This window comes from Petaurus breviceps, unplaced genomic scaffold (genome assembly GCF_028583685.1).
Source record: "Petaurus breviceps papuanus isolate PSGF00001 unplaced genomic scaffold, PetGlider_PUasm1.0 91133, whole genome shotgun sequence".
Classification (NCBI taxonomy): Eukaryota; Metazoa; Chordata; class Mammalia; order Diprotodontia; family Petauridae; genus Petaurus; species Petaurus breviceps.
The window spans coordinates 5,012,482-5,037,374 of NW_027187419.1; the positions used below are offsets into that span (position 1 = coordinate 5,012,482).

The window sequence follows — 24,893 nt, forward strand, 5'->3', positions numbered from 1 at the left end:
AGTTTCTTTATTTCTCTTTTAGGAACGTGTGTGACATTACTCCAAGGTTAGGAAAAATAGAAAGTTCCAAAGGATTAGGGTTGGGGGAAGGGGTTTGAACTAGATCTATAAGTTCTTCCATATAGGGAACTCCTAATAAGGAAACCACGTCTTATTCCTTGACAACTGTACTATCAAGGCACCTAGGCAGCATAGTGAATCGGACAGTGTATTTGGGGTCAGGAAGACCTGATTTCAAATTCAGTCTCAGATATTTGCTAGCTGTGTGACCCTAGGCAAATTGCTTAACTTCTGTTTGCCTCAGTTTCCTTATTTGCAGAATAGGGATAATAATAGCACTTATCTCCCAGGAATTATTGTGAGGACAAAAAGAGATAGTGTTTGTAAAATGCTTAGCACAATGCCTGGTACATAGCAAGCATTATATAAATGTTAGCTGTCATTGTTATTATTATTAAGCCATTTAACTCCTGTTTGCCTTAGTTTCCTTTTTTCTAAAATGGAGATGATAGCACTACCCTCCAGAATTATTATGAGGATCAAATGAGATAATATTTGTGAAGTGCTTTACAAACCTTAGAGTACTATGTAAATGCTAGTTGTTCATATGCTGTAAAGTAATTATTCCATGAACGTTAGACCTGAAAATTGTCAATGAATATTTCATGAATTACCTAGTCTCCCTAGCTAAAATATAGTGTTCTTAAGGACTGATTTGGGAGGCAACAGGGTGCGGTATATAGAACCCTGGGTTGGGACCAATTTAAAACTTGGGTTTAAATCCTATCTCTTAGACTTAATGGTTGTATGACCCCAGATTAGTCACTTAACAGTCTCTGACTTTAATCTCCTCATCTATAAAATGAGGGAGGTGATAATATCTGTAGGACCCACCCATAGTAGGATTATTGTGAATCTCAAATGAAGTTTGTTTTGAAAACTTCAAAATACCCACTATTATTATATGAATCTCTTTATAGTCCCACTGGCACAATGGTAGGCATAAAGTAGATATTCAATTAAAAAAATAAGGAATTGGAATTGAATGACAAAGAACTTCCCGGCAAACAAGATTATGATGGTTGTTGTTATTATTGTTAACTATTATTGAATCTCATTTCCTGGTGTAGGGATTGAAAGCATTTTTCAAAACAGGATGGATTTTCATCTGTCTGGGATGACCTAAGGTAGACTTTTTAAAAAATCAGAGGAATGGATCAGATGACCTCTCCAGGTTCCTCTCAGTCAGAAGAATCTTAAAATTCTGGGCCAGCTGCCCATGGAGACAATAGAAGGAAATGTTAGAAAGTGTCATGATTTTTGGCCAACTTGTTTCTCTCATTAGTGTTGAGCGCCTCTGAAATCATAATGTCTTTTTTGAGAAGTGAGCTCAGAGGGAGAAAAAATCCTAAATTTGGTGGGGTGGAAGTTAGAACTGAACTGGGAGAATACTAACGACAGGGAAAGACTGACTAGATCAGTCCAAAGAGGGGAAAGAGCTCAGTGGGTTAGGCAGAGGCACCAGCTCATTGATCAGCCTCATCAGCCTTTGGTTCTGGGAGTGCATCTCAGTTCTGTAGAGCTAGACAGACCAAAATCATTGGGCTGATTGTAGCCTAGTGGTTATTGGACTTTGTTTTTGTTTTTTTAACATTAAAAATGATTGGCTATGAATATCTAAAACAGAGAGAGACATTTTCCACTTTGCAATGATTTGGTTAAAACCCATTTCCACAAAGAGCAGCCAAGAAAAACAGTAACAAAATTAACTGTTTTCAACCTGTACCTCTCCTGATTTTGTCAATAAGCAGCAGTTTATGTTGATGACAGCAGATGGGAATAGGGAGAATGGAGATCTGAGATGTTCAAGAGAATAAAAAAGGTTTTCCAATAAAGTCCCACACCCATGTTTCTGGGAGATATTAGAACCATGATGGCTTTGGCCAGAGGGCTGACCTAATGGGATGATAGAAAAGCATCTAAGCCATAACTCTAGATGAACCTGCTTCATTGATTGATTCACTGATTGATGAAGGAAAGAAATCTCCCAATGACTCAGTTATGGGTGCTGGATTGATTAAGAAATCTCCCAGTGATTCAGCTGGAATTCATATGAAAGGAAAGCCCAAAGAAAAAGCAACAGACCAGGAAGGAGTCGAGCAGAGAATTTCAAATTCTCCTTTGGTTGCTGGTTAGCTGAATGGTTGTCGGTGAGTCTTTTAAACTCTCTGGGTCTCAGGCAATCCTTTTATTCAAAGAAGAAGGCAGTGTGGTAGAGCAAAAAGAATGCTGAAGTAGCAGTCACAAGACCCAATTTTGAACCTCAGTTTCGCCCCTTAATAACTGTGTAACTTTGGGCAAATTACTTGACTCTCGGTGCCTCAGCTTCCTGATCTACCAAATGGAAAGGTTGGACTGGAGGACCCCCAAAGCCCCTTCCAGTTCTAGAGCTATGATCCTATTAGTGTAATGAACTTTGTCTCCATTGGAGAGAAGGTTGTGGGAACAAACAAGGCTAAAACTGTGAAGCACTTTGAGAAAAGTCTTTGGGTCAGTCCTAGTTGTCAGAATTATTATAACTGCCCATGCAGGGGTCTGCACGGTACATGTTCAGTGGGTCCACAGTCTAATTATCATAGGAGCAGAATACTGTAGGGTAAATCAGGACCAGAACAAAGGGGCAGCAAATATGACTTCAAGTGACTACAATTCCAGAGGTAGTGAAGTTTTGTCAAAGTAGGAAGCATACATGGATCTTGACAGGCTGCAAAGGGAGCAGTGTTGGAAAGATACAGGATATGTAGTACATTGCTGCCATCCTGACTGCCCCTAGAATCAATTCTTGCTGGAGAGGAAAAAAAAACACTTTGTAAAGCTAGATAGTGTTAAGTAAATAAATGAAGATCAAACCTAGGTTTTGCTAAAACTTTAAGTGGGAACCATGACTCCCAGATCAGTAGATCCCTGGGGATAATGTGTTTGGATTTATGTTGGGATGGAATCACTCTCCCTCTATGGAGGTATGGGGACTAGATGAAACATCTGGAGGTCCTGTCGTTTCATGTCCAGTCCAGAGAGTCTGTGCTTGAGGCTACTTTCAGTCTCCATGGAATGGGAGTATAGAATGATCTCAAAAGAAAGCTTACTTGCTGAAATAAGATCCTCTGAGAGCTACTGCCCCCTAGGACAAACACAGAGGCAGCATCTAACCTGACCCTCGGACTGGTGGGAAGTGGTACCAAATTTGGCTCAGTGAGAAGCTCCTCTTTCTGGATCCATCACCACCCAGAGCCCATCATTTCTAATGGACTAAAGGAGCCGGTGCCTTTAAATTCCACAGGAAAGGAAGAGAAAGCACTTTAGTTTCAGTCCATGTTCTCCATTAGACACCCTTCAGGTGTTAGCAATATTATGCTACAATTTCATTATCCATTAAAGCCAGGTAATAATAAGTACACAAAGGTATTTGGAGCCTATTGATGTTAATGAAAGAGATCAATCTAATTCAGAACGTGTGTGCGGAGAGCTCCTTGGAGATGGAATAGGCCCCAAGGTTAGCCTCTAATTGCCTCCTTGATGGTAGACCCCACCAGTACTTAATTTTGCATGACCGTCTTTATGACATAGTTGGAATTTTGACGCCCAGATTCACGCTCCGTACGGAAGCCCATTTCCCTCCCTTCCCATCCCCCTCCTCAACATTCCATTTTTGGAGAGTGCTGGGAAAGTTACTGCCACTCAGGTAAGTTCCTCTGTGTCCCTAAGTGGGAACACCGTGGATCTGGCCTGTAGGCTGAGCAAGATCTCACTGAGGGGTGATTTTCTCCTAACACCTGGAGGAATGTCACCTCCTATATTCCCTTAGAGAAAATTGATCCCACTGGATACAGTTTTAAGTTTCTGTCCATGTTATTAAATCCCTTGCTAAATATGTAATCAACATCCCACAAATAGTATATGATAACTAGGATTCCACACCTAACTGAAGTGACATTAGAGAAGGTTTCTAAAAAGTTATGATTAATGCTTTATCACTTGTTGAGGGAGCTAATGGTTCCCCAGGATTTACAGAAAGGAGGAAGCTCTCCCTTTGGATTTGTGAGACATCTTATCTGCAGGGTGATTCGTATCTACCTCTGGAAGGGAACAAAGAAGAATGATCCCCCTTTCCCTCTTGAGTACCAGGCATACCAGATTCCTGCCTGAAAATCCATAAATTACAATGGGATTGTCTGGACTTGGTTCAGTGCTGAAGGCCCAGAGCTACCCCTTCCTCCATCAAATTAAAATACCCAAATTTCCTCTTCTTCTTCTTCAAAACAAAACAAACAAAAAATACCCCTGCTATACAGGAATCAAATGCTTTCTCTGTTGTTTCTAGGAACCAGTGCATCCAATAAAGTATTGGAGGATATTTCCCCTCTTATGGCTGTTGGAACAAGTCCCAGGATCCTCAGAGACAACCTTGTTGGAAGAAGTATCTGTGCTCTGGGCCCCCTGCTGAAAGTAGCCCTGACTTCAAAGCATCATCTGCCCCCTCTAATAAACAATACATGTTGTGGAGCCAGCAGATATGACTGCACTATTAGCTGGGATCTATCTGGACTTTTAGCTACCCAATTCAGTGCAAACAGCAGCAGCACACAGAAGGACCAAAGGGGTAGCACATTTATGATAGATTATAGTTCCCCCATCTTCATCTTCATATCCCTTACTGTGTGTGACAATAGTTGGGGTAGAAGCGGGTGATTAGATTAGAAGAAAAACTGGCCTACCTTTTCAGACAACCCTCCAGCACAGAGCTCCATTTACATCCCTCCAACTGGTGTTCCCTCCTCCTTACAGGACAGCAGTGTTGTGGAGCTGAGGGTCCTTGTTCTGCTCTACAGAGTGAAGAGAGACTGGGGCCCTATCTTACAGGCAGTGGGATGTTGAAGTCCCCACACTGCAGGATGTATCTAAATACCTTAGTTATTAAACTTTTTCATAAAGGTAAGACTGAGTCTATGAATTTATTACAAGATTCAGTATATAAGGGGAATGAAGCAAGTAAAAAGGGCATGAGAGATTAAAGGAGACCAGTATCTAATAATGAATCAACCTCAAATCTTAATTAAAGTTATAGACTGTCTGATTAGCCTACCCATCCAAGAATCAGAACCACACGTTCCATGAGAATGGCTATATTCTTTTCCACTATATCCTAGAAGTTTTCTCCCTTACCTGGAGGGAGCCATCCCGACCTCCAGAACAAAGAAGTTTCAGGGGGAAAAAAGTTTAGAAAAGTGTCTGACCTGCTCCTTTTCTTTCCCCACATGCCTTGGCAATGAATAAAAGAGGAAATATGACAGTGGCGCCATCAGGGAAATAAGCGGGGGGCAAGACTCCTGAAACCAAGAATGGGCATTGCTGCTTTATACAAACTCTTTGTGCCTCTGTTTTCTCATCTGAAAAATGGAAGTAATGCTCTTAAAATTCTCCACCTAGGCACTGAGAGGATAAATTGAGAGCTGAGGTGAAAGGGTGGGATAGAATTAGAAATGATTACTGCTTTTGCGGAGGCTCTGCGCCTGTGTATTTCTCAGCGTGCTGGCCCTGCCTCTGCTTTTGTTTGTCTCCTTCATGCAGTGTAGGTAATGGTGTGTGCATCATTCTCTGGAGCGCTTGATAGGTGACTGTTCCACCTGGCACGTGTTAGTCCTGTGCATTTCCCTTTAATGCTCTCCATTATTCGGCCTGCATTAATAATGTTTGCAGGCTGATATCTTTAAAATTAATGAGGTGTTTACTCTTATCCAAGAAACTCATCAAAATAAAGGCGAGGAAAAGCTTCCTTTTTTCCTTCTTCTAGCAAAAGAGGTGGACAAGTAGGCCCCAGTGCAGTCTTTGCTAAGAAGATAGAGGAAATCAAGGCAGAATACAAACTTGCTGCTAGATGAGGGGTTGCCATTATCACAAGTGGCCTCATGTATTACTTAGGTCAGAAGTTCTGTATATGTGATGAATATTTGTTGATTGAATGGAAGTGTATGTGTGGTAAGGGAAGGGAGAACACACATACAGTTAAACAGACAGTCCCTGGGCTTAGCTGGTGCTCTGCTGAGCATACTTGGAAATCTGCAGTCACTCCTCCCTAACTCACATAGATGTGTTGCTGAACATTGCTCTAAGTCATTGTGGGTATTTTCTCTCTTAAGATCTGGATATTCACTGGAACCAGGAGCTTTTGCAGGTTCTCCCAGGTTTAGTCTCCCTTCTAAGCCTGAAAGGGATGGTTTCTTGCTGAGTGTAACTTGTGGGCACAATGATCTAGTATGCAACATTGCTCACAGCTTCTTGGCATAAAGAATCCATCCACCCCTCTCAACAAGCTGTTCTGACACAGAGCTCTCCTAAATGCTAACAGTCTGGGACTGGTCTTTCCCATGAGGCCATGTATTTTGTGAGGGTATCCAGATATAGGAACATAGTGGGTACTAGGGTGGCCAACAGGATAAGCTATAAATCCTTCCATGGGATGTGTAAGCAGGCTGTCTTTTTATCACAGCACTCCACAGAGAAATAGGTTTCAATTCTCCCCCTGAGCATCCCCTCACCTTGTGGTTTCCCCTCTTGGTTAAATTTCCATGCTAACATACAGCCACGAGCACCCCTTAGTGGAATGATGACAGTCAGTGATGACCACTATACACTCATAGGATCATAGATCTGGAGCTGGGGGAGACCATAGAGCTTATTTCATTTCATCTCCTCATCTTACAGATGAGGAATCTGAGACAGGAGAAAGGAGCTGCCTATGGTCACACAGGTAGTAAGTAGAGAGTCAGGATTATAACTAAGGACCTCTGACACCAAAGCCAAAGGTCTTTCCAGTATACAGTCTGTCTCTTGAGGTGTATCTCTTGAGGGTCTCTGTCAACTGGTCCTTTATAGTATCAATGCAAATCATATGAAACTTGTAATATATATGGATGAGGTAATTATTGACTATTTTTTTTCCACAAAGGACTATCCTATGTAGCAGCAATACTTTCAAGGAGATCCTATCTTCCCCACTCATTTCAATGAGGATTTTGAGGAATGTACTAGGCAGTTAATTAGTCTATGGTATCTTTGTTCTTGCTAAAACAGTATTGAAAAACTTTGAGAATCAAGACCACAGTAAGTTGATTGATTCATTCATTTCCTCAGCCCAGATCTCCCTTTCTCATTCTTATGCTTTCTAAAAAATGTGCCCTCTCAGTCCCTTTGTTTGTTTATAGGCTGCCTGTATCTGAGAGAATGAGTACATCACTCCAGGCCAGGTGGCTGGAACCTGAGGTTCCGGGATAAAATTGAGCCTCCAGAACTTTGCATAACCATAGTACCTAACCACTCCCTCCAGGGGACATTTGGGGATTCCTTCCCCCAACATATAACACTACAGAGAGAAAATGAGCATCAAAAGGAAAGTGGTAAAGTACTTACGTGAAATTGAATCTGGGCAAAGTCTCCAGCTTCACTGTGCATGACCTGGTAGGTTGAAGGCATAGAAAGGAGTTCCCATTCGCCATCATTCACGAACATCTTTTTGTCTTTCTTAATGTCTTCTGTGCTCCTCAGGAAGGCAAGATCTAAATCTGCCACTGGAAACAACAGAAACCATTGGTCTTCACAGAGTAGGAGAGGCTTTTCTAGCCTACCCTCTTCTTTCTTGCAGTCCTTCTTTTCATTGCCATTATTATTCACATGATCATTTATATTGGGCTCCATATTACATACCCCAAGTTGTGTCTCCCTGTTTTGAATACTGGGTGAAAATAGCCACGAAACAACAGTGAGGATAAGAACTGGGTCCTATTATCCATAGGTTGTTTGAGCTGGCACTGTGGCTTCCCTATAAGCTACTTGGAGATAAACATCGTATCATCATAACTCCCAAATCAGAGGCAGTGTAGACAACCCTAGGGACCAGATAGATACTCCCAGGCTTGAATTATAGCAGAACTAGGATCATAAAACCACAGATCTAGAGAGGGAATGGACTTCCAAGGTCAACTAGTCCAATGTAATCGGTTTACAGATGTGGAAACTGAGGCTGAGAGAAGTCAAATGACTTGCCAAGGTCATATGAGTAGGATTTGGCTCCAGGTCTTCTGACTCTAGCACCAGTGGTCCCCTTCTACATGCTTCCTGAAGCTGTCAAAGTAATCTTCCCATTACTTAGGTCTGACCATGCCACTCTCCTCTAAAGCCTTTGGTGGCTCCTCATTATTTATGGGATAAAGTACAAGCTCCTCAACCAGCACTCCAAGGCCTTCTGTTTCTGGCTCCAACCAGCCTCCTCAGCCTTACTTTCACACTATTCTACTTCACATAGTCCAGCCAAACAGGACTCAAAACTCCATGTTTTCTCCCACATTTCTGAATCTGTGCAGGCAAACTATCTCCCAGGCTTATTGCTCTCTGTACTTATCTCTGCCTGTCAAAATTGTTCTCTTCCTCTAACGCACTTCTTTCCAGTTGGGGATTCTTTGCTACAGCACTTGACTCAGATCTCTCCTTCCCTTACATTGCTTTCCACCTTGTATTACACTTATTTAATATATGTTGTATCCTCTCCACACACCCCACCACCCACTAAAATGTTAGCTTTGTTAAAACAGGACTGTGCTGTTTTCATTGTTTCTTTTCTGGGCACCCAGCACAGTGCCTTGAGAAGATCAGGTACTTAACAAGCAAGTTGAGTTAAGCTGAATTGAATTCAACTGAATAAACCAACTAATGACAAGGATAAAGTCAAGCAATGACAGATGTCAGCTGTTTTCACTTCAGCATGTGTTTTCTCCATAAGAATATTTTCCAGGTAGCTGACCCCATCTTTCAAGGTTTACCTGTGTGCAGGATGCTACTGAAGGTTAGACTGCAGTTCTGTGTATCAAATGGGAAAGCATATGTCTCCAAACTGCACGCAGAGACCACCTGGATGGGTTTATTGTTCTTAATGGTCCCAGATGAGTTCACGTAAACATAGGGAAGATCAGGTGATTTTTCAATGTCCACGCTACATAAAATACAAGAAAACTTGCTGTTGAATAGGTGGCCTAGGTTGGCTATACAGTCCTGATTCTACTAAGGGAGAGCTGCTCAGTACTGGCCATGACACCCATGACTGACCTCCATAAAGTAGAAAGAGAGGGACATTTCCCTTGGCATGATTCAATACTGGCAGTTGCCTCAGTAATGACATCCTCAGGAGTTTTTCTCTGTAGCTCTATTTGAGTGCTATTTTAGTCTCAGAAGGAAATAATCCTATTCATATAGTAACTAAAGTATCCATACTTAAATGTTTATCCCATAGGAAGTCAACTCACTATATTTAATGTCTACTTCAACTCTAAAATTTTATTCTTTCTCTCCTAGATATATATGACAACATAGCATGGGCTCAAATTCAGAAACAATAATAAGGTAACTTGGAATGAAAATAAGTAGCCATTGGTCTGATTACTCTAACTGGTCTATGCCCCATGGAAATAGAACCAATTCCACATACAATTCATTGATGATGATATCTGGGGCCCAGATGGCACTCAGTGGAAGGGAGATTTCTCCTATTCCATCAAACATACTGGAGTTCCAGGCTAAAAACTCATCCTTCCAAATCTGTAAGGAGTCAGAAAAGAAACTTATCATAACATAGCATTGCTGAAGAGCAGAGAAGTGTAGCTATTGATAAAGCGAGTAGATTTCTCCCCTTTCCCTCCAACTCAACACCAATCATAAAGAGGATGGCTAACCCTAAACCAGAAATAGTAAACATACCTTTCATATGGCGTTCAATAAGGTGAGTTTGACATTTAAGCCCTGGCTAATCACATATCAAACAAGTAAGCATTTATTGTGTCTATTATGTACCAAGCACCATATCCAAGAAATAAAGATACATAAGTGAATAAATATACTTTTTATTAGGATAATTATAATTTTACATCATCTCTAGATCAGGATTCCAGCATAAATAGAAGGAAACATGCTCAGTTACCTCTTGGTACCATACACTAGTCTTTAGTTTTTGATTCTGTGCATCCTGCAGAGTCAAAAAGAAAGAAAGAAAGAAACATTTGAATACCACATTAAATCTCAGAATGTCAATAAATCAAAGACCTAGTTCAATGGTATGTCATTTCAGGAGGGAAGAAATCAAATCTCACCAAGCAATCCTGATTTTTTAAGCATCGCCTTGACTCTTCTTGGCTCTCTTAAGTTCCCATTTATTATGCACACCTGTCTCTATGAGATTTACTATATTATCTGTGACAAAATGGCACTTTGACGGCACTTGACACTCCAAAGGAATCACTAGTTTCTTTTCCACTCTAATTAGTTACTCTGCCATTAATCAGAATGAAGAATAATCCATATTCTTAGCCAATCCTGGGCTAAAAATATGAGACTGAGCTTTTATTTGTAATCAAGATATTATTCATAATCTTTTAAAGTATGTTGTTTCAGCTGCTACAGGCAGTTACTCATATTAAGTCACACTGTGTATGGATTTTCCTGCTCCTAAAAGAGGCTGAATGGGCTAAACATAAAGTGTATTGCGGATGACATAACAAATGCAATTCCCTGGGGCCTGCAATGAGTTGGTGATCATCTTTAAAAAGTACTGTCTCTCAATATGGACTCCAGTGAACAGATTCCTAAAACTGCCATGCTACCAGGGGTTGGGACAAGAGGAGCAGTGAGGAGGGGGAGGAAAAACAGGCAACAGTCTTGGAAGAGTTTCTAAGGAATGTATGGGTGGAGGACAGATCTTTGCAATTAAAAGGATCTTCATGAACTCATGTCTTCCTTTTGCCTCTTAATGATAAGCTGTTAATGAAGGCTACATCTTTAGAGAGAAGAAAATAGAAAAAGAAAAACAAAATCCAAGATGAAGGAATATGAAATGTAAGGTCCTCTTTTGTACACATTCTAACCTGCTGTTTTCATGTCCCACTGTTATTTTGTGGTCTGATCTTGGCTCAAAGCCCAGGAACCGCAGAGATAGGCAAGAGCCCAGTCTTCCTTTGTATTTTGTATGGCGTTTAGGGCATGCCAGTTCTCAGTAAATAACAAATCATAGCTCTTGTGTTGGTGCTGTGAAAGCAACTGGCAGTCAGCCTTTACCAGGTTTTTTTTCCTTGGATTGAAAGCATGAGATCAGTTATACAGCAGTGTACTGTTGCTGTTGTCCTCTTTCCTACCCCCAGCTTCATTTAGTGTAGTTGTCATTTGAAGTTAATATTATAACCTGGAAAACCGAAGTCCTTTTACCATTAAGAAGATTGGGAGAGTTTGCCGAAAACTTTCAGAGGAGGGGGGGGAAGACAGGATTTTAAGCAGATGTGAGGATGCCTTGCTTTAGTATCTACACAAAGGTCAATCTAGATGGATCATATTTGCAGTCTTTCATGGCCACTAAATGGATGCTTTGAGACAGTCAGGTTTTGGAGACCTGTTCCCTAGCATTATACAATAGAAAAGGATTGGATTCATCAGTAATTCCCAGTGGAACAGCTTGTAGCCACTGTAGACGGTGACTCCTAGCCAAGATAGGCTCAGCTCATGTCCTGGCAGTTGAGATAAGGCCTTTATTAAAGCGCAGACCAGGTGAGAATAACTCATTGTCATGCCCATCAGCTTGGGGATCATGTAATGTCCTTGCACACTTCCCCATGAAAGCATAAAAATGGAGGTTTTAATTCTAGCTCCGTTTTGCAATGAACTCCCTAGCTGAAGAGAATAAGGTCTAATGCTGTACCCATTGTTGGGAGACCTAGAAATAAACTTCAGGGCCTCTTGAGGGTTTCAGCCTCAAGGTACTTAAATTCTTAGTCTGTCTCTCGACAGCATCTTATTCACAAGAAATGATCTCTTTACATCAATTAAATGTACATGGTGACCTTTTCCTCTTTTCTCTTTAATTGAAGTTGGAAAAGTTCCTTCATCAAATCAAAGAGTCACGAGGATGGGGAGAGGGGTCCCTTCATTGTGTTGCTTCATTCTCATGATTATTTTATCCATTAGATTCTTGATTGTCTGCAATGATGGTGCCTTACTTCATTTCTCTCTTCTTGCCCACTTCTCTGCTCAATTGCTTTTACTTTCGAGGATTTTTCCCTAATGCCTGTCTGATGGGGGTGGGTAGGCTTCATCTCTCCAAACCCAAATAACACAATGTCAAAAAAGGGAGTTTGAGGCTAAAACGAAAATCTTTTAGTCAAAGGAAACAAGTTTCTCAATGCCAGCTGGTGAACATAATTGGTTCTCTGGTGGCATTATTCACAGCTCTTCCCCTGCGTATCTTTTTTTTTTTTATTTTCAGATACCTTCCATCTTGCTTGTTAAAAGCAAAGGATATTTCAGAGAATTGGAATTCATTAGTCTTCCTAACAGAGGGAGCCTATTTAGATCTAAATTGGTGGTTAGCAAATATACAGATAATTCCTCCACATTCTTATTTATCTTTCCCAGTTCCGGAGACTATAGAAACAGATGCCTCAACGTCTGGCTGGGAGGCTCTAGTCAATGGACTGGAATACAAAGGTATCTGGGATTTGGAATTGACAAAACTCAATAGAAACAAATTGGAACTCTTCACTGTTGAGTAGATTATCTCTATAATCAGATTTCCCTAAGGTACTCATAATACCCAGATATTCTCAAACAAGACTGTAGTCTTTTATATAAACAAAATAGGAGGCACACCATCACAGTAGAAGTGAGGTACAGGGATGAAAGCTGGGCCATGAGTTCTTCATTCCTAACAAAACTTATCAGCAGTTCAGCTGCATTCAGCAAGAGCACTATTTACATTGGGAGTGGCCTTTCTTGAGTAGAGTCTGCACAGCATCAAGTCTTTTGAAGTTTTCCATAGCACTCATTTCCTGAACCAACAACCTTGGCCTTAGCCTTCCAATGGGCAATGCAGATTTTTTATTATCAGATAAGCAAATAAATGAAAAGCACTTTATAAATCTGAAAGTGCTATATAAAGGTGAACTACGGCCATTTCAGGACACGTTCAGAGCAGCCAAGATGGACATAAAGACAATAACTGGAACTGACAGACAATTCTTCATTCAGTCAGTCAATACATATTTATTAAGTACTTGCTTTGTGCTTGGCCCTGTGCTAAGTGCTTGGAAATACTAAGAAAGGCAAAAGACACATTTTAATTGAGAGGCGCGAGGATGACTATGACATGGTCTTTTTTGCTCAAGGGGAGATAAGACATGTGCATGAGTAACCATAATAGAGCAATATGTGAAAAGAGATATAAAAATATCAGCAAAGTTCTATCATAGTTTAGATGAGAGAGAGATCACTTTAGTTTGGGCGAGGAACTGACAGTGACTTTGGAGGAGGCAGCATTTAAAGACTGAGCCTTGAAAGATGGGTAGGAATTTGAAAGTTTGAAGTAAAGGAAGGAAGGGCTTTCTATGCATAGGAAATAACATTTAATTACACATGTATTAAGTGCCAACTATGCCCAAGGAACCCTACTAGATATCTTCTTGGGGTTATAAAGACAAAGAAGAAAGTTCCTGCCCTTAAGAAGTTTATATTCACTCTACTGAGCCTATAAGACAGGTACACTAATAGATAAGTAAAATCAAGGACCTTTTTTTAAGGAGGTAGAGGGCACTAATAACTTGGGGCATAGGGAACACTTTTTAGGAAAAGTGATGCCAGAGCAGAACCTTGAAGGAAAGATTCCAAGGGTGCAGAGGTGAAGAGAAAGGGCATCTTTGGCAAAGGGAACAAAGGTCATGGGTCAGGAGACAGAATGTTATGTTTAGGAAACCACTAATAAAACCAGGGCTGTAGAAATATAGTTTTCATGACAGGGAATAAAATGAAATAAAGCTGGAAAGGTAGGTTGGATTCTGACTGTGCAGGACTTTCACTGTTGGGCTGAGGAGTTTTTATTGTATCCTAGAGGATTTACGGCAGCATTGAAAGTGTTTGAGCAAGAAAGACTGTGGCACAGTCAGACCTGTGTCACTGGGTGGTTCTTTTGAGAACTCTGTAAATGATGAATAGGGATGAGGGGAAATCAGAAACAGAAATACCAATTAATTATTACAATAGCCCAAATAAGAAGTCATAAGGACACAGGAACTAAAAGGAATCTTAGAGTTAGTCAAATCTCTTGTTTTATAGATAAGGAAAGAGGCTTGGAAGGGTTAAATGACTTGCCCAAAGTCACATAGGTAATAAGGAGGGAGCGAGTATTTATTAAGTATCTACTATATGCCAGGCTCTGTGCTAAGTACTTTACAAATATTATCTCATTTTATTCTCACAAATATAGATGTTTTAGTTGCTTAAAGGAGGCAGAAAAGAATGTTTGTGAAAAAAAAACCCTGAAAAATAAGCTGGAGAAGATATACAGATTTTCATTAAATGTTGAGGAGAGATACAGGCTATTTGAGGACCTGTGAGAAAACCGCTCCTCAGCCTCTCTCCCAATCAGTCCAATTCCCAGCAAAACAGCTGCGGCTCCTGCCTATCAGCTTTGACCAGCTCCTGTCAGCGCCTGTCTTCTGTTCTCTATAAACAGCTCCTCCTATCAACAACTATGCCTTCCATCCCCAATTCCATCTGGGTTCAGCTTCTTTTTGTGCTCCTCTCATCATCTGGTCATCTACTACCCCTCTTCTGCCTTTTCCTTCTTCCCCTTCCTCTGGCTTTCCATGCCTCAGATCAGGGCCTCATCATAAGCAGCTAACCACTTCTAACAAGATATCAAGCTAAAAAAATTCCATCTTCCTATCAGATGTGACCCCAACAATCTTTATATAATCTTCTCATAGTCCCCCCAAAGTTAATTAATTTACAGTTTATCAATGATCAATCCAGAGCTCTGGAAATAGTCTCATGCTGATGGACCACAACACTTGCAGCCATCATTAGCTCAATCTGTGCAACCTTCCAATACATGCCTTTAGGACATTTATCTAAAGGGGTATTACTCTTTCAGGTCCTCTGAGAAGTCTCTACTCAAGTTTTTACCTGAGAAGCTGTTTCTTTCCAAATTGATTTTGGCATTTGTTTTCTTACACAAATGTTCTTTTTCAGTAGCCAAAATGTTCTTATACAAAAGGGGTAACTCTTTAGGCAGAATCTGTAAGACTTAGCAACTGATTGTCCAGGGGGAATAAGAAAGAGGGGGGTGTCAAGGCTGCAAACCAGGATAGCTTGGAGGACAGCAGTACCCTCAGCAGAGAGTGCAAAGTTGGGAAGCCAGGATGATTTAGTCAGGAAAGACATCAAACTTTACTTTTGCACATGTTCAATTTGAGATAGTGATGAGGAGATGACCATTATGTAGCTGGCAACTAAAGGCACAGAGCTTGAAAGGATGGACTATGCTTTGATTACAGAGGTGTGTTTGAGCTAAGAGTCAGTTGTTACATTGTTAGTGTGAGCATTTATACCTCGGAGATTGGCAAACGCTACAAATGCAGGAATCATGGGAGCTCAAACAGGAGCAGGAGTAATTCTATCTTAGCTTAAATAGTATGAGACTAGTAAAAAAAAGAAGACTAGAAGGAGGAGGAAGTCCAAATGCCTTGGCTATAGCGCTAGGGCCAGACTGTGTCAGGATACAGTTTGTATGCTTTTTCCTTGGTCAAGTTGTACTGATGATTCGATCTGGCCAAGCCTGATAGAAAGTGCAGTCTAGGTAGTATCCTTTATACAGTTGAGAAGATGTCCTGGGAGACCAGGTCTCCTAATTTATAGGTAGGAAACTGTCTTAAAGGAGTTTTTTGTTTTTTTTTTGCCTTTTGGAGGGCAGTTGGGGTTAAGTAACTTGCCCAAGGTCACATGGCTAGTTTTTTTGTGTTAAGTGTCTGAGTCCGGATGAGAACTCAGGTCCTCCTGACTCCGGGTCCAGTGCTTTACTCACTGCGCCACCTAGTCACCCCTCAAAGGAGTTTTCATTTAGAGCTTGGTTAATGCTGGGACTTTCTTAGGGGTCTATTAGTTGGAATTAAACATTTTTCAGGTTTTTCAGTTCACCTATTTTGTGCATGAAAAAGAGACTGGAAAAGGCTTTCATCCTGCTACCTTCCCTATTACTATAGAGGACAACACCATCCTCCCAGTCCCTCGGGCTCACTATCTCTTACCTACCATATCCAAGCTGTTGCCAAGACTGTTGATTCCACCTTTGCAATACGTCTCCAATTTACCTACCCCCTTCTCTCCTCTGACACTGCCACCACTCTAGAACAGGCTCTCATCACCTCACACCTGGATTATCACAATAACCTACTGGTGGGTCTGCCTGCCTCAAGTCTCTCTCTACCCCAATCCATCCTGCATTTATTCACTACAGAGATTTTCTTAAAGTGCAGATCTTACCTCCTAACTCAATAAATAGTGGCTTCCTATCACCTCCAGGATCAATCAATAAACATCTGTTAAATGCCTACTATGTATTAGGCACTGTGATAAGCACTGAGGATTAAAAAAAGAAGCAAAAAACCAATTCCTGTCCTCAAGGAGTTTACAATCTAGTGGGAGAGACCATATGCAAAGAAATATATACAAAGCAAGTTATATACAGGATAAATAAGAAATAACTACCAGAGGGAAGGCACTATAATTAAGAGGGGTTGGGGAAAGCTTTCAGTAAAAGATGGGATTTTAGTTGGAACCTAATGGAACATAGGGAGGTCAGTCAAAGAAGCAAAGGAGGGAAAGTGTTTCAGGCATGGAGGACAGCCCCAGAAAATGCCTGGAGCTGAGAGATGGAGTGTCTTGTTTATGAAACAGCCAGTAAGCCAATGCCATTTTATTGATGAGTACCTGTTGGGGAGTGAGGTGTAAGAAGACTGTAGAGATAGGAGAGGGCTAGATTATAAAAGGCTTTGAACATCAAACAGAGAATTTTGTCATTGATCCTGGAGGCTAGGGATTCATTGGCATTTACTGAGTAGGGGGGTGACATAGTCAGACCTTTACTTCAGGAAAATCACTTTAGAGGTTGAATGGAGGATAAATTAGAGTAGGAAGAGACTTGAGGCAAGCAGACCCATCATCAGGCTATTGCAATAATCAAGGCATGAGATGGAAGGCCCATGCAGGGTCAGAGAAGACAAAGGGGCATAGAGATCAAGAGATCTGAGATCATCATCAAGAGATACTGCAAAAATGAAATTGACAGATCTCAGTCACAGCTTTGATACGGGAAGGTGAGAGATAGTGAGAAATCCAGGATGACTCCTTCATTGCAAACCTGAGGGATTGGGAGGATGGTTTTTCCTGTACAGTAATAAAGAAGGTGTGGTGGGGAGGGTTTAGGGAAAAGATAATGAATTCTGCTTTGGACATGTTGAATTTAAGATGTCTACTGAATATCCATTTCCAGATGTCTGAAAGGGAGTCAGAGATTTAAGACTGGAGGTCAGCAGAGAAGTAGGGGCAGGATAGGATCAAATATAAAATAACTCTGGCATTCAATGTGCTTCAGAACCTAGCCCCCACCTCTTCTGTTTTCTTGTACTTTACTCCCCATACATACTCTTCAATCCAGTGACATTAAACTCATGTATGTTCCAAGAAAAAGATATACCATGTCCTGGCTCCAAGACATTTTCTCTGTCTATTGTGCCTGGAATGATTTCCCTCTTTTGCTTGCCTACTAACCTCCCTGTATTCCTTTAAATCCCAACTAAAATCTCTTCTTTTACTGGAACCCTTCCCCAATCCCTCTTTTTATTTTTTTACCTGTTAGAGGGCAATTGGGGTTAAGTAAGTTGCCCAAGGTTACATGACTAGTTTTTTGTGTGTGTTAAGTCATCCAAACTCAGGTCCTCCTGACTCTAGGGCGCTTTACTCACTGCGCCACCTAGTCGCCCCTCCCCACTCCCTCTTAATTCTGGTCTTTCCTCCTGATTTCTGAGGTATCCTGTATAGAGCTTGCTTTGTATGTTTTTGTTTATTTTTGCATGTTCTCTCCCCCTTTAGATTGTAAACTCTTTAGCAGCAAAGACTCTTTTGCCTCTTTTTGTATCCCCTGCATTTATCATGGTACCTGGCACATAGTAGGTGCTCACTAAATGTTTATTGATTGTTTGGAAAGTACAACAGAAGGAGAGTTCTATTTCTTTTTTTTTATGATATGAAACATGTATTTTAATTGAGTTAGGGACTTGTTTAAACATGAGTGTGAAAATCTACATCAAAATTACCTGGACTAAATAACAAGTACAACAAAAAAATCTCTATAACTTCTATCATTTAAAATGTAAGTTTTGCATTTGTTTCCTCAATGATTTAAAAGCTCAGTGTTCACCCAATAAGTCAAGACAAGGGTACTTAGGCTCAAAGCATAGCACTTAAAAGCTCACATGTATCCATTAAAAACACACACACACTCTCATTTTAAAATAGTGATTTGGTAAAATCTACTTTTAAATTAATCTGAGGCCTGAGTTATGTGGACTGTTTCCCCTTATTATCTTGTAATTAGGAGTCTTCTGTGACTAAAAGCAAAAACAAAAAACAAAACTCAGTCATCTCAGAATCAGCTCCACCCAGCCTTGGGCAGCATCTTAGGAGTATCTTTAAGTATTGAAACTCTTTATTCGTTTTATATACATGGAGTATTTCTTTCTTTATTCCTAATTTCAGAAGATCATAAGTGAATATTATCTTAATTGCATTATTACCAATAGGCAAATTCTTAAGCATTGGAAAGGAAAGCTACCTCTTGCCTTTGTAGTTCTTATCAGTTCTTTTCAGGGTCAATGGTGTATGCTAAAGCTGGGCTAGGAATTGGCAAGATGAGCAAACCCATTCACAAAGTGGAGGTCATGATAAGGGATATTTTTAATATTACTTTTTGAAAATGTGTATATTTTTAGTGTAGAAAGTGCTGTTTCCTGTGATAGGTAGGCATTTTATTTTGTGATCATTCATGTCATGAGTAATAGGGAAGGCTCAAAAATTTGGGGGACAACTATTGTTGTAACAAAACTATTCTTTTTAGAGGTAGTACTGTGTTCATATTTCTTTTTTTTTAAATTATTTTTGCCTTATTTTTTTTTTGGAGGGCAATTGGGGTTAAGTGACTTGCCCACGGTCACACGGCTAGTTTTTGTGTTAAGTATCTGAGGCTGGATTTGAACTCCCTGTGTTCATATTTCAATGATGGAAGGAGAGCATGCATAATTTTCAAATCCTGTTCAAGGTTCCCAAAATCCTAGTCCTAGCTTAGAGAATTTTATTTGGAAAGCATCTTGAATTGTTACTAGTTAATTCCTCCAAGTTGTCTGTCTCTCAGCATCACTGGGGCCTTTGACTAGTGGGAATTTTAATCCAGAATCCTTGCTGACAAGTATCTAGCATAAACCTCCCCTCCATTTCAAATGGAACATCCTTTATTATGGCACCTACCATGTTAAGGTATGATTATAAGAAGCTACCAAATATAAATAAAGGTAAGAAAGATGGTCCTTACCACATCCAACACAGCATGGACCAATAAATCCAGGTAAACAGTTGTGACCTGAGTCCAGTTATGAACCGGTCTCACTTCCTTGTGATAGTTCTGTAGCAACTTTTGGGTCAAGTGATGAAGGGTTGAATTGCTGAGATGATGAGTATCTGTGGTTAAGATCCCTGAAAAGAAAACCTATGACCATTAGTAAGAAGTGAAAATGAGAGGCACTAGATACAGATTTGTGACCATTAGTAAGAGGTGACAATAGGAGGCACTGGATATAGGTGGGTGATCAGTAAGAGGAGAGAGTGAGGAATTCGGGGCACTGGATAGAAACTTTCTGAGGGGTATTAATGGTTTCAGGATTTGATAACCCTTGGTCGAGTTGACATTTTTCCTCTACTACCATTTTTGGCCTAACACTTTTCTGTGCTTATTTATTGTAAAACTATCAATTCACTGGCGTTTTTCAGCTATTTGGAGTCCCAAGGTCCCCTACTCAAGGTAAGTCAGTGGATTAAATTCCCAGGGGCAATGACTCTATTATAAGATCAGTAACAGTTACATCCTTTAAGGGCCTCACACTTAACCGGTTATGTGACTTAACCCTGTTTGCCTCAGTTCCTCATCTCCAAAATGAACAGAAGGAAATAGCAAACCACCGTAGCATCTTTGCCAAGAAAACCCTAAATGTGGTCACAAAGAGTTGGACATGAATGAAGAATTACTAACTGAACCAGAATATCCTTTAAATCACTTTCCTATTCTCTTGAATGGTGTCTATGTCAGAGGTCACAGAACCAAGGCAGCCAAGGGTGGTAGGAGCCTAAGAATTAAAACTGACACTAAATTCTACCAATCCTATAACCCTATAGGATCTGATTGTGCTTAAAATGAAAGGGGGTGGCTGCTCAGCTTGTGACACAGCAGAAGTATTCTGTATGTGTGACTGTGACAGTTCCATCAGCTCCTACAGCTACAACAGCATTGTTGTTACCCCTAACTTGTGGTTTTTGCACCAGTGTGTGAAAAGAATTATGAGTAGACAATGGTTTTTGTAGACCATTGTGGGCTTACCATTAAAACCTCATCTTCAACAAACCCAGCAAGGATGGTTGTTAGCAAGGGAAAGAATGGAATGCCATCACCCTGTCCTAGATTGGAACATTTCTCTGAGGGAGGAGGGCAGCTCCCTGCTGGTACATCTAGAGAGACAGAGTTTCTGGAAGTTTGGAGGCATTCCTATCAGAAGCAGGATTTGGGGACTCTGACAGGGAAGAAGGACTTTGATAGCCTATTTTTAATGAATTCCCAATTGAGAACCATTTTGGTCTAGGAAGAGGCAGTCCTGATAGAAGTGTTTCAAAAGAAACTAACTTCTTAATGTGCTGTTTAGCAGGACGTCCTATTGCCTGGGGATTTGGAATGTAGAGTTAAATGAACACCTAGAGAGACAAACAGACTCAATCAACTAAGTGGAGCCCCTGGGGTAACGAGAGTTCTAGTCCTGTATAGCTAGGGGGCAATCAGAGAACTAAGTCCCCAAAGAGGACTTGGTAGTACCAAATTGGTCAGGGGCCTCAGCTTCCAGTGTTTTCCCCTAATAATCTAACCTGGTGGGCCAATGAGGTCAGGACAAGAATCACAGAAGGCAGGGGAGATGTAGGACTGAGCAAGAGGAAGCCAGTTTGAGACATCTCCCAAAACTGCAAGAGAAGGGCAGCAAGGATGATCCACAGGAAGACAGTGCTGGTCATGGAAGTATTAAGATACACGACCTTTAGCAGCTTGTACCAATTCACACTTGGGATGGTAGTAAACCAACTACAAATGGTTCGGGGCCAATGAATAGGAGGATAATGTTCTAAGTTCTTTTGCGTGTGAACCAATTTTCCTCAGATAGATAGAATAAAGTTGGGTCACCATCTTCCAACCCCCAGCTAGGGAGGTGAAGGGACCTTATGAATGCTAAATTTGGAGAACTGGGTTTGAATCTTTGCTCTGCTACTTCCTAGTTATGTGATCTTAGATAAGGCATTTCACTGGACTTCATGTGTGTGTGTGTATGTTAATTCTAAAGTCTCTACCAGCTCTAAATTCTGTGATACTATTATGAGGATCAAGGAGGCAACGGTTGCTAACAAACTCTTGACAAGCTTCTCCTCTGCTCTTGAGTTTGCCTGAGCTAATAAAAGTAGAAATAGTCCAGACCTCTGTTGGTATTTCCTAAATTGGTCCTTATACTGTGACCATAAAGCTGAATGTGTTGACAGGAGGGAAAGCCAGGTTAGACTATGTTGTGACTGAGCAGTGGGGCTCTAGGGAGTCTGGTTAGACTCCCTAGGTGGCTGGTTTTCCCTTCACACTTGTATTTACATTGTCCTGTGCTGTGTTTTCCCGTGCAAAGTCATGAACTGGCTCAGACTTAAAGCTAATTGAGTCTAAATCATAGAATATACTAACTGGCTGGACAATGATGATTCTCTCATAAGATCAGCAATAACTTTGATCTTTTGAGCTCCTGCTTACTCTCAGGTATTTCTGTGACAGTTGCCACAAAATCCTGGCAATCAGTGACTGTGGGAACCTAGATAATTCAACAGTTATTAAATGCCTTCTATATACAAAGCACTGTAATAGATTCTGGTGGAGATAAAAAAGCATTCTTAAGACATGGTCTCTGTGTTCATGGAATTTACAGTCTAATTGGGAGATAAGATGCATGCATATATAATCATAATAGAGAAGTATATATAAGTTCATCAAAGAGATCCAAAACAAAGTGCTATGTGAGGTCTGAGAGAGGAAAAGGTTGTTACTAAGTGGGAGGTATCAGGAAAGGCTTCATGAGGTAGCTGGTACTTGAGCTGAACTTTAAAGGATGGGTAGGGCAACTAGGTGGTCCAGTGCCAGGCAGGGAGTCAAAAGAAGACTCATCTTCATGAGTTCAAATAGAATCTCAGATACTTATAGTTGTGTGACCCTGGGTAAGTCATTTAACCCTCTTTGCTTCAGTTCCTCATCTGTAAAATGAGCTAGAAAAGGAAATGACAAACCACTCCAGTATCTTTGTCAAGGAGACCCCAAACGGGATCACCAAGACGGACGTGACAACAAAAGAAATTCAACAGATTGAAAAGGAAAGGAAGAATAGTCCAAGCGTAAAGAAAAGCAACAGCAAAAGCATAAAGGTTAGAGGATGTTTCAGGGATCAAAATAGACTGGTTTGAGTAAAGCACAGAATGCCTGGCCAGGTAACACATGGCGTGAAGTAAGACTGGAAAAGCAGGGAACAGCAGACAGTACAACTCTCTTAGAATTCATAATCTCTTCCAATATTCAACTTCAGCACCACCTTCTACAAGAAGACTTTCTTGATTCCTCAAGTGCTAGCACCTTGTATCCTCCCAAATTACCCAGAATATATTGCACACACTTCTATATGTACTTTGCTCCAGTTATTATTAAAAATAATAGTGAACATTTATATAGAACTTTAAGGTTACCAAGTGCTTTAAACATGTTTCCTCATTTAATTTAATCTTTACAACAATCCTGTGTCCCAGATGCTATTAATCAACAAGCATTTACTAGATAACAGCTTTGTGCCAGGTATAGTACTAGACACTGGAAATCCATGACAAAAATGAAACAGATCATGACTTCAAGGAATTTACATTGGATCAGGGGAGATTATACATACATATGTACACACATGTATACATAAAATGGATATGAAATAAATACAAGGTAATTTGGGGGAAAGAGAGGGCACCAGTAATTGGGGGAATCAGGAGAGGCTTCATGTCAAAGGCATCTCTAGATAAGTTTTGCAGGAAATAAGGGATTTTAAGAGGTAGAGGTGAAGAGAAAGAAATTTTAGGCATTTTGCACATCTATGTAAAGGCGTGGAAATGGGTGAAAGAACCAGAAAACTATTTGAAGGACAATAGAGTGTGGGAAAGGGGGAAATGTATAAGGCTGAAATGGTAGTATGGGACTAGACTGTGAAAGGCTTTAAAGCCAAACCGAGGAGTTTCTATTTGATCCTAGAGGCAATAATGAGACATTGGAGCTTACTGAGTAGGGGAATGACTTGGTTAGAGCTGCACTCTCAGAATATCACTCTAGCCAGTAGCTGTGCAGAAGATGGACTGCGTGGTGAGAGACTTGAGGCAGAAAGACCATTCAGGAGAGAATTGCAATAGTTTAGAGATGATAAGGGTCTGAAATATAATTGTAGTAGTATGAGCAGAAAGAAGTGATGGACTTAAGTGATGGTATGGAGGGTAGAAATGAACGCAATGGGGTAATTGGTTGGATACATGCAATGAGAGAGAGGGGTAGGATTGAGGAGGATTATGAGTGTTCCTTGAGGGCAGGGCCAGTTCTGATTTTGTTTTTGTATTCCCAGAGCCCAGCAAAATTTCCAGTACAGAACAGGCAATTAATAGAGAAATGTTTGTTGATTGATTGATTGTGGAAATCAATGAACACAAATGAATAAGTTGAATTAATGTGATTTTCGCTTCATACTTTTCTACTTGAAAAATCTTATCTCTTCTGGCTCATTAAATAAAAATGCACTTGTCAGAAAATGTAATCTTTGTTTTGAGAAAATTCTCTCTGGTTCCAGGGGGAAAAATTGTTTCCTACGCACCAGGAATCTTAATTCATGGAAGGACTGGAAGGGCAATGACTGGGGATGGGGGATGGGAAGCAAGAGAAATGAACATCAACAATTGTAAGTGACAAATTTGTGAATGCTTTCTCTGAATTGCAGAAAGATATTTTGTTCACAAGCTTTCCTAGCCCTTGGGGAGCTTGAAGCTTCGCTAAGTCATTGGACTGAAGCAAATTGCACACCTCCTGCCAAAGTGCGTGAGTGAAATCTAATCTGGAGTGTCCTGGGCATGCATTCGCCTGGGCTCTCAGTGGTTTTGATGGTTATTTTGATGAGCTGCTGAAGGTATGAGGGATCCAGCAGGAAACTGTAAATGAGATATCTTCTCCCTGTGCGACAATCCTGTTTATACCCATTTCTTTATGAATGATGTCGTGTCACTTGCCGCCACAGGCAGCAATTTCTATGATTTATCAATGTCACTGTGACCAAAATGCTAACACAATTGTGCTGGAGGTACAGTTCCAGGCTCATTGTGGGCAGTAGAATATTCACCTTCATTATCATCAGAGCTAGGAATCTAATGAGCATTTTACTTTCTAACTATGCTCCCAAGAAGATGCTAAACAGCCCCATCAGCTATTCAGCTGTGCAGTCAGGGGTGAGAAGGGAGAGACTGAGTTTGAGTATTATTTTTTAGGGTTATTTTGAACAGTGATTGTCAAAATGTACAGTGTATCTAGCCAGCAAAAATATTCATGGATCAGACTATCTGATCGGATT

At 40.6% G+C, this 24,893-nt stretch overlaps 1 protein-coding gene across 1 annotated transcript in view; it reads right to left on the reverse strand.

Annotated features, from left to right (window-relative positions):
* Nucleotides 1–24,893, reverse strand: part of HTR3B (5-hydroxytryptamine receptor 3B) — a 41,943-nt gene that overhangs the window by 2,651 nt on the left and 14,399 nt on the right. Inside the window, exons 2-6 of the mRNA XM_069079801.1 lie at nucleotides 19,505–19,678; nucleotides 10,025–10,069; nucleotides 9,536–9,645; nucleotides 8,874–9,043; nucleotides 7,468–7,625 (exon numbers count right to left, since the gene is read on the reverse strand). Of these exons, the coding sequence (XP_068935902.1) occupies nucleotides 7,468–7,625; nucleotides 8,874–9,043; nucleotides 9,536–9,645; nucleotides 10,025–10,069; nucleotides 19,505–19,678 (657 nt within the window). The remainder of the gene's footprint in view (nucleotides 1–7,467; nucleotides 7,626–8,873; nucleotides 9,044–9,535; nucleotides 9,646–10,024; nucleotides 10,070–19,504; nucleotides 19,679–24,893) is intronic.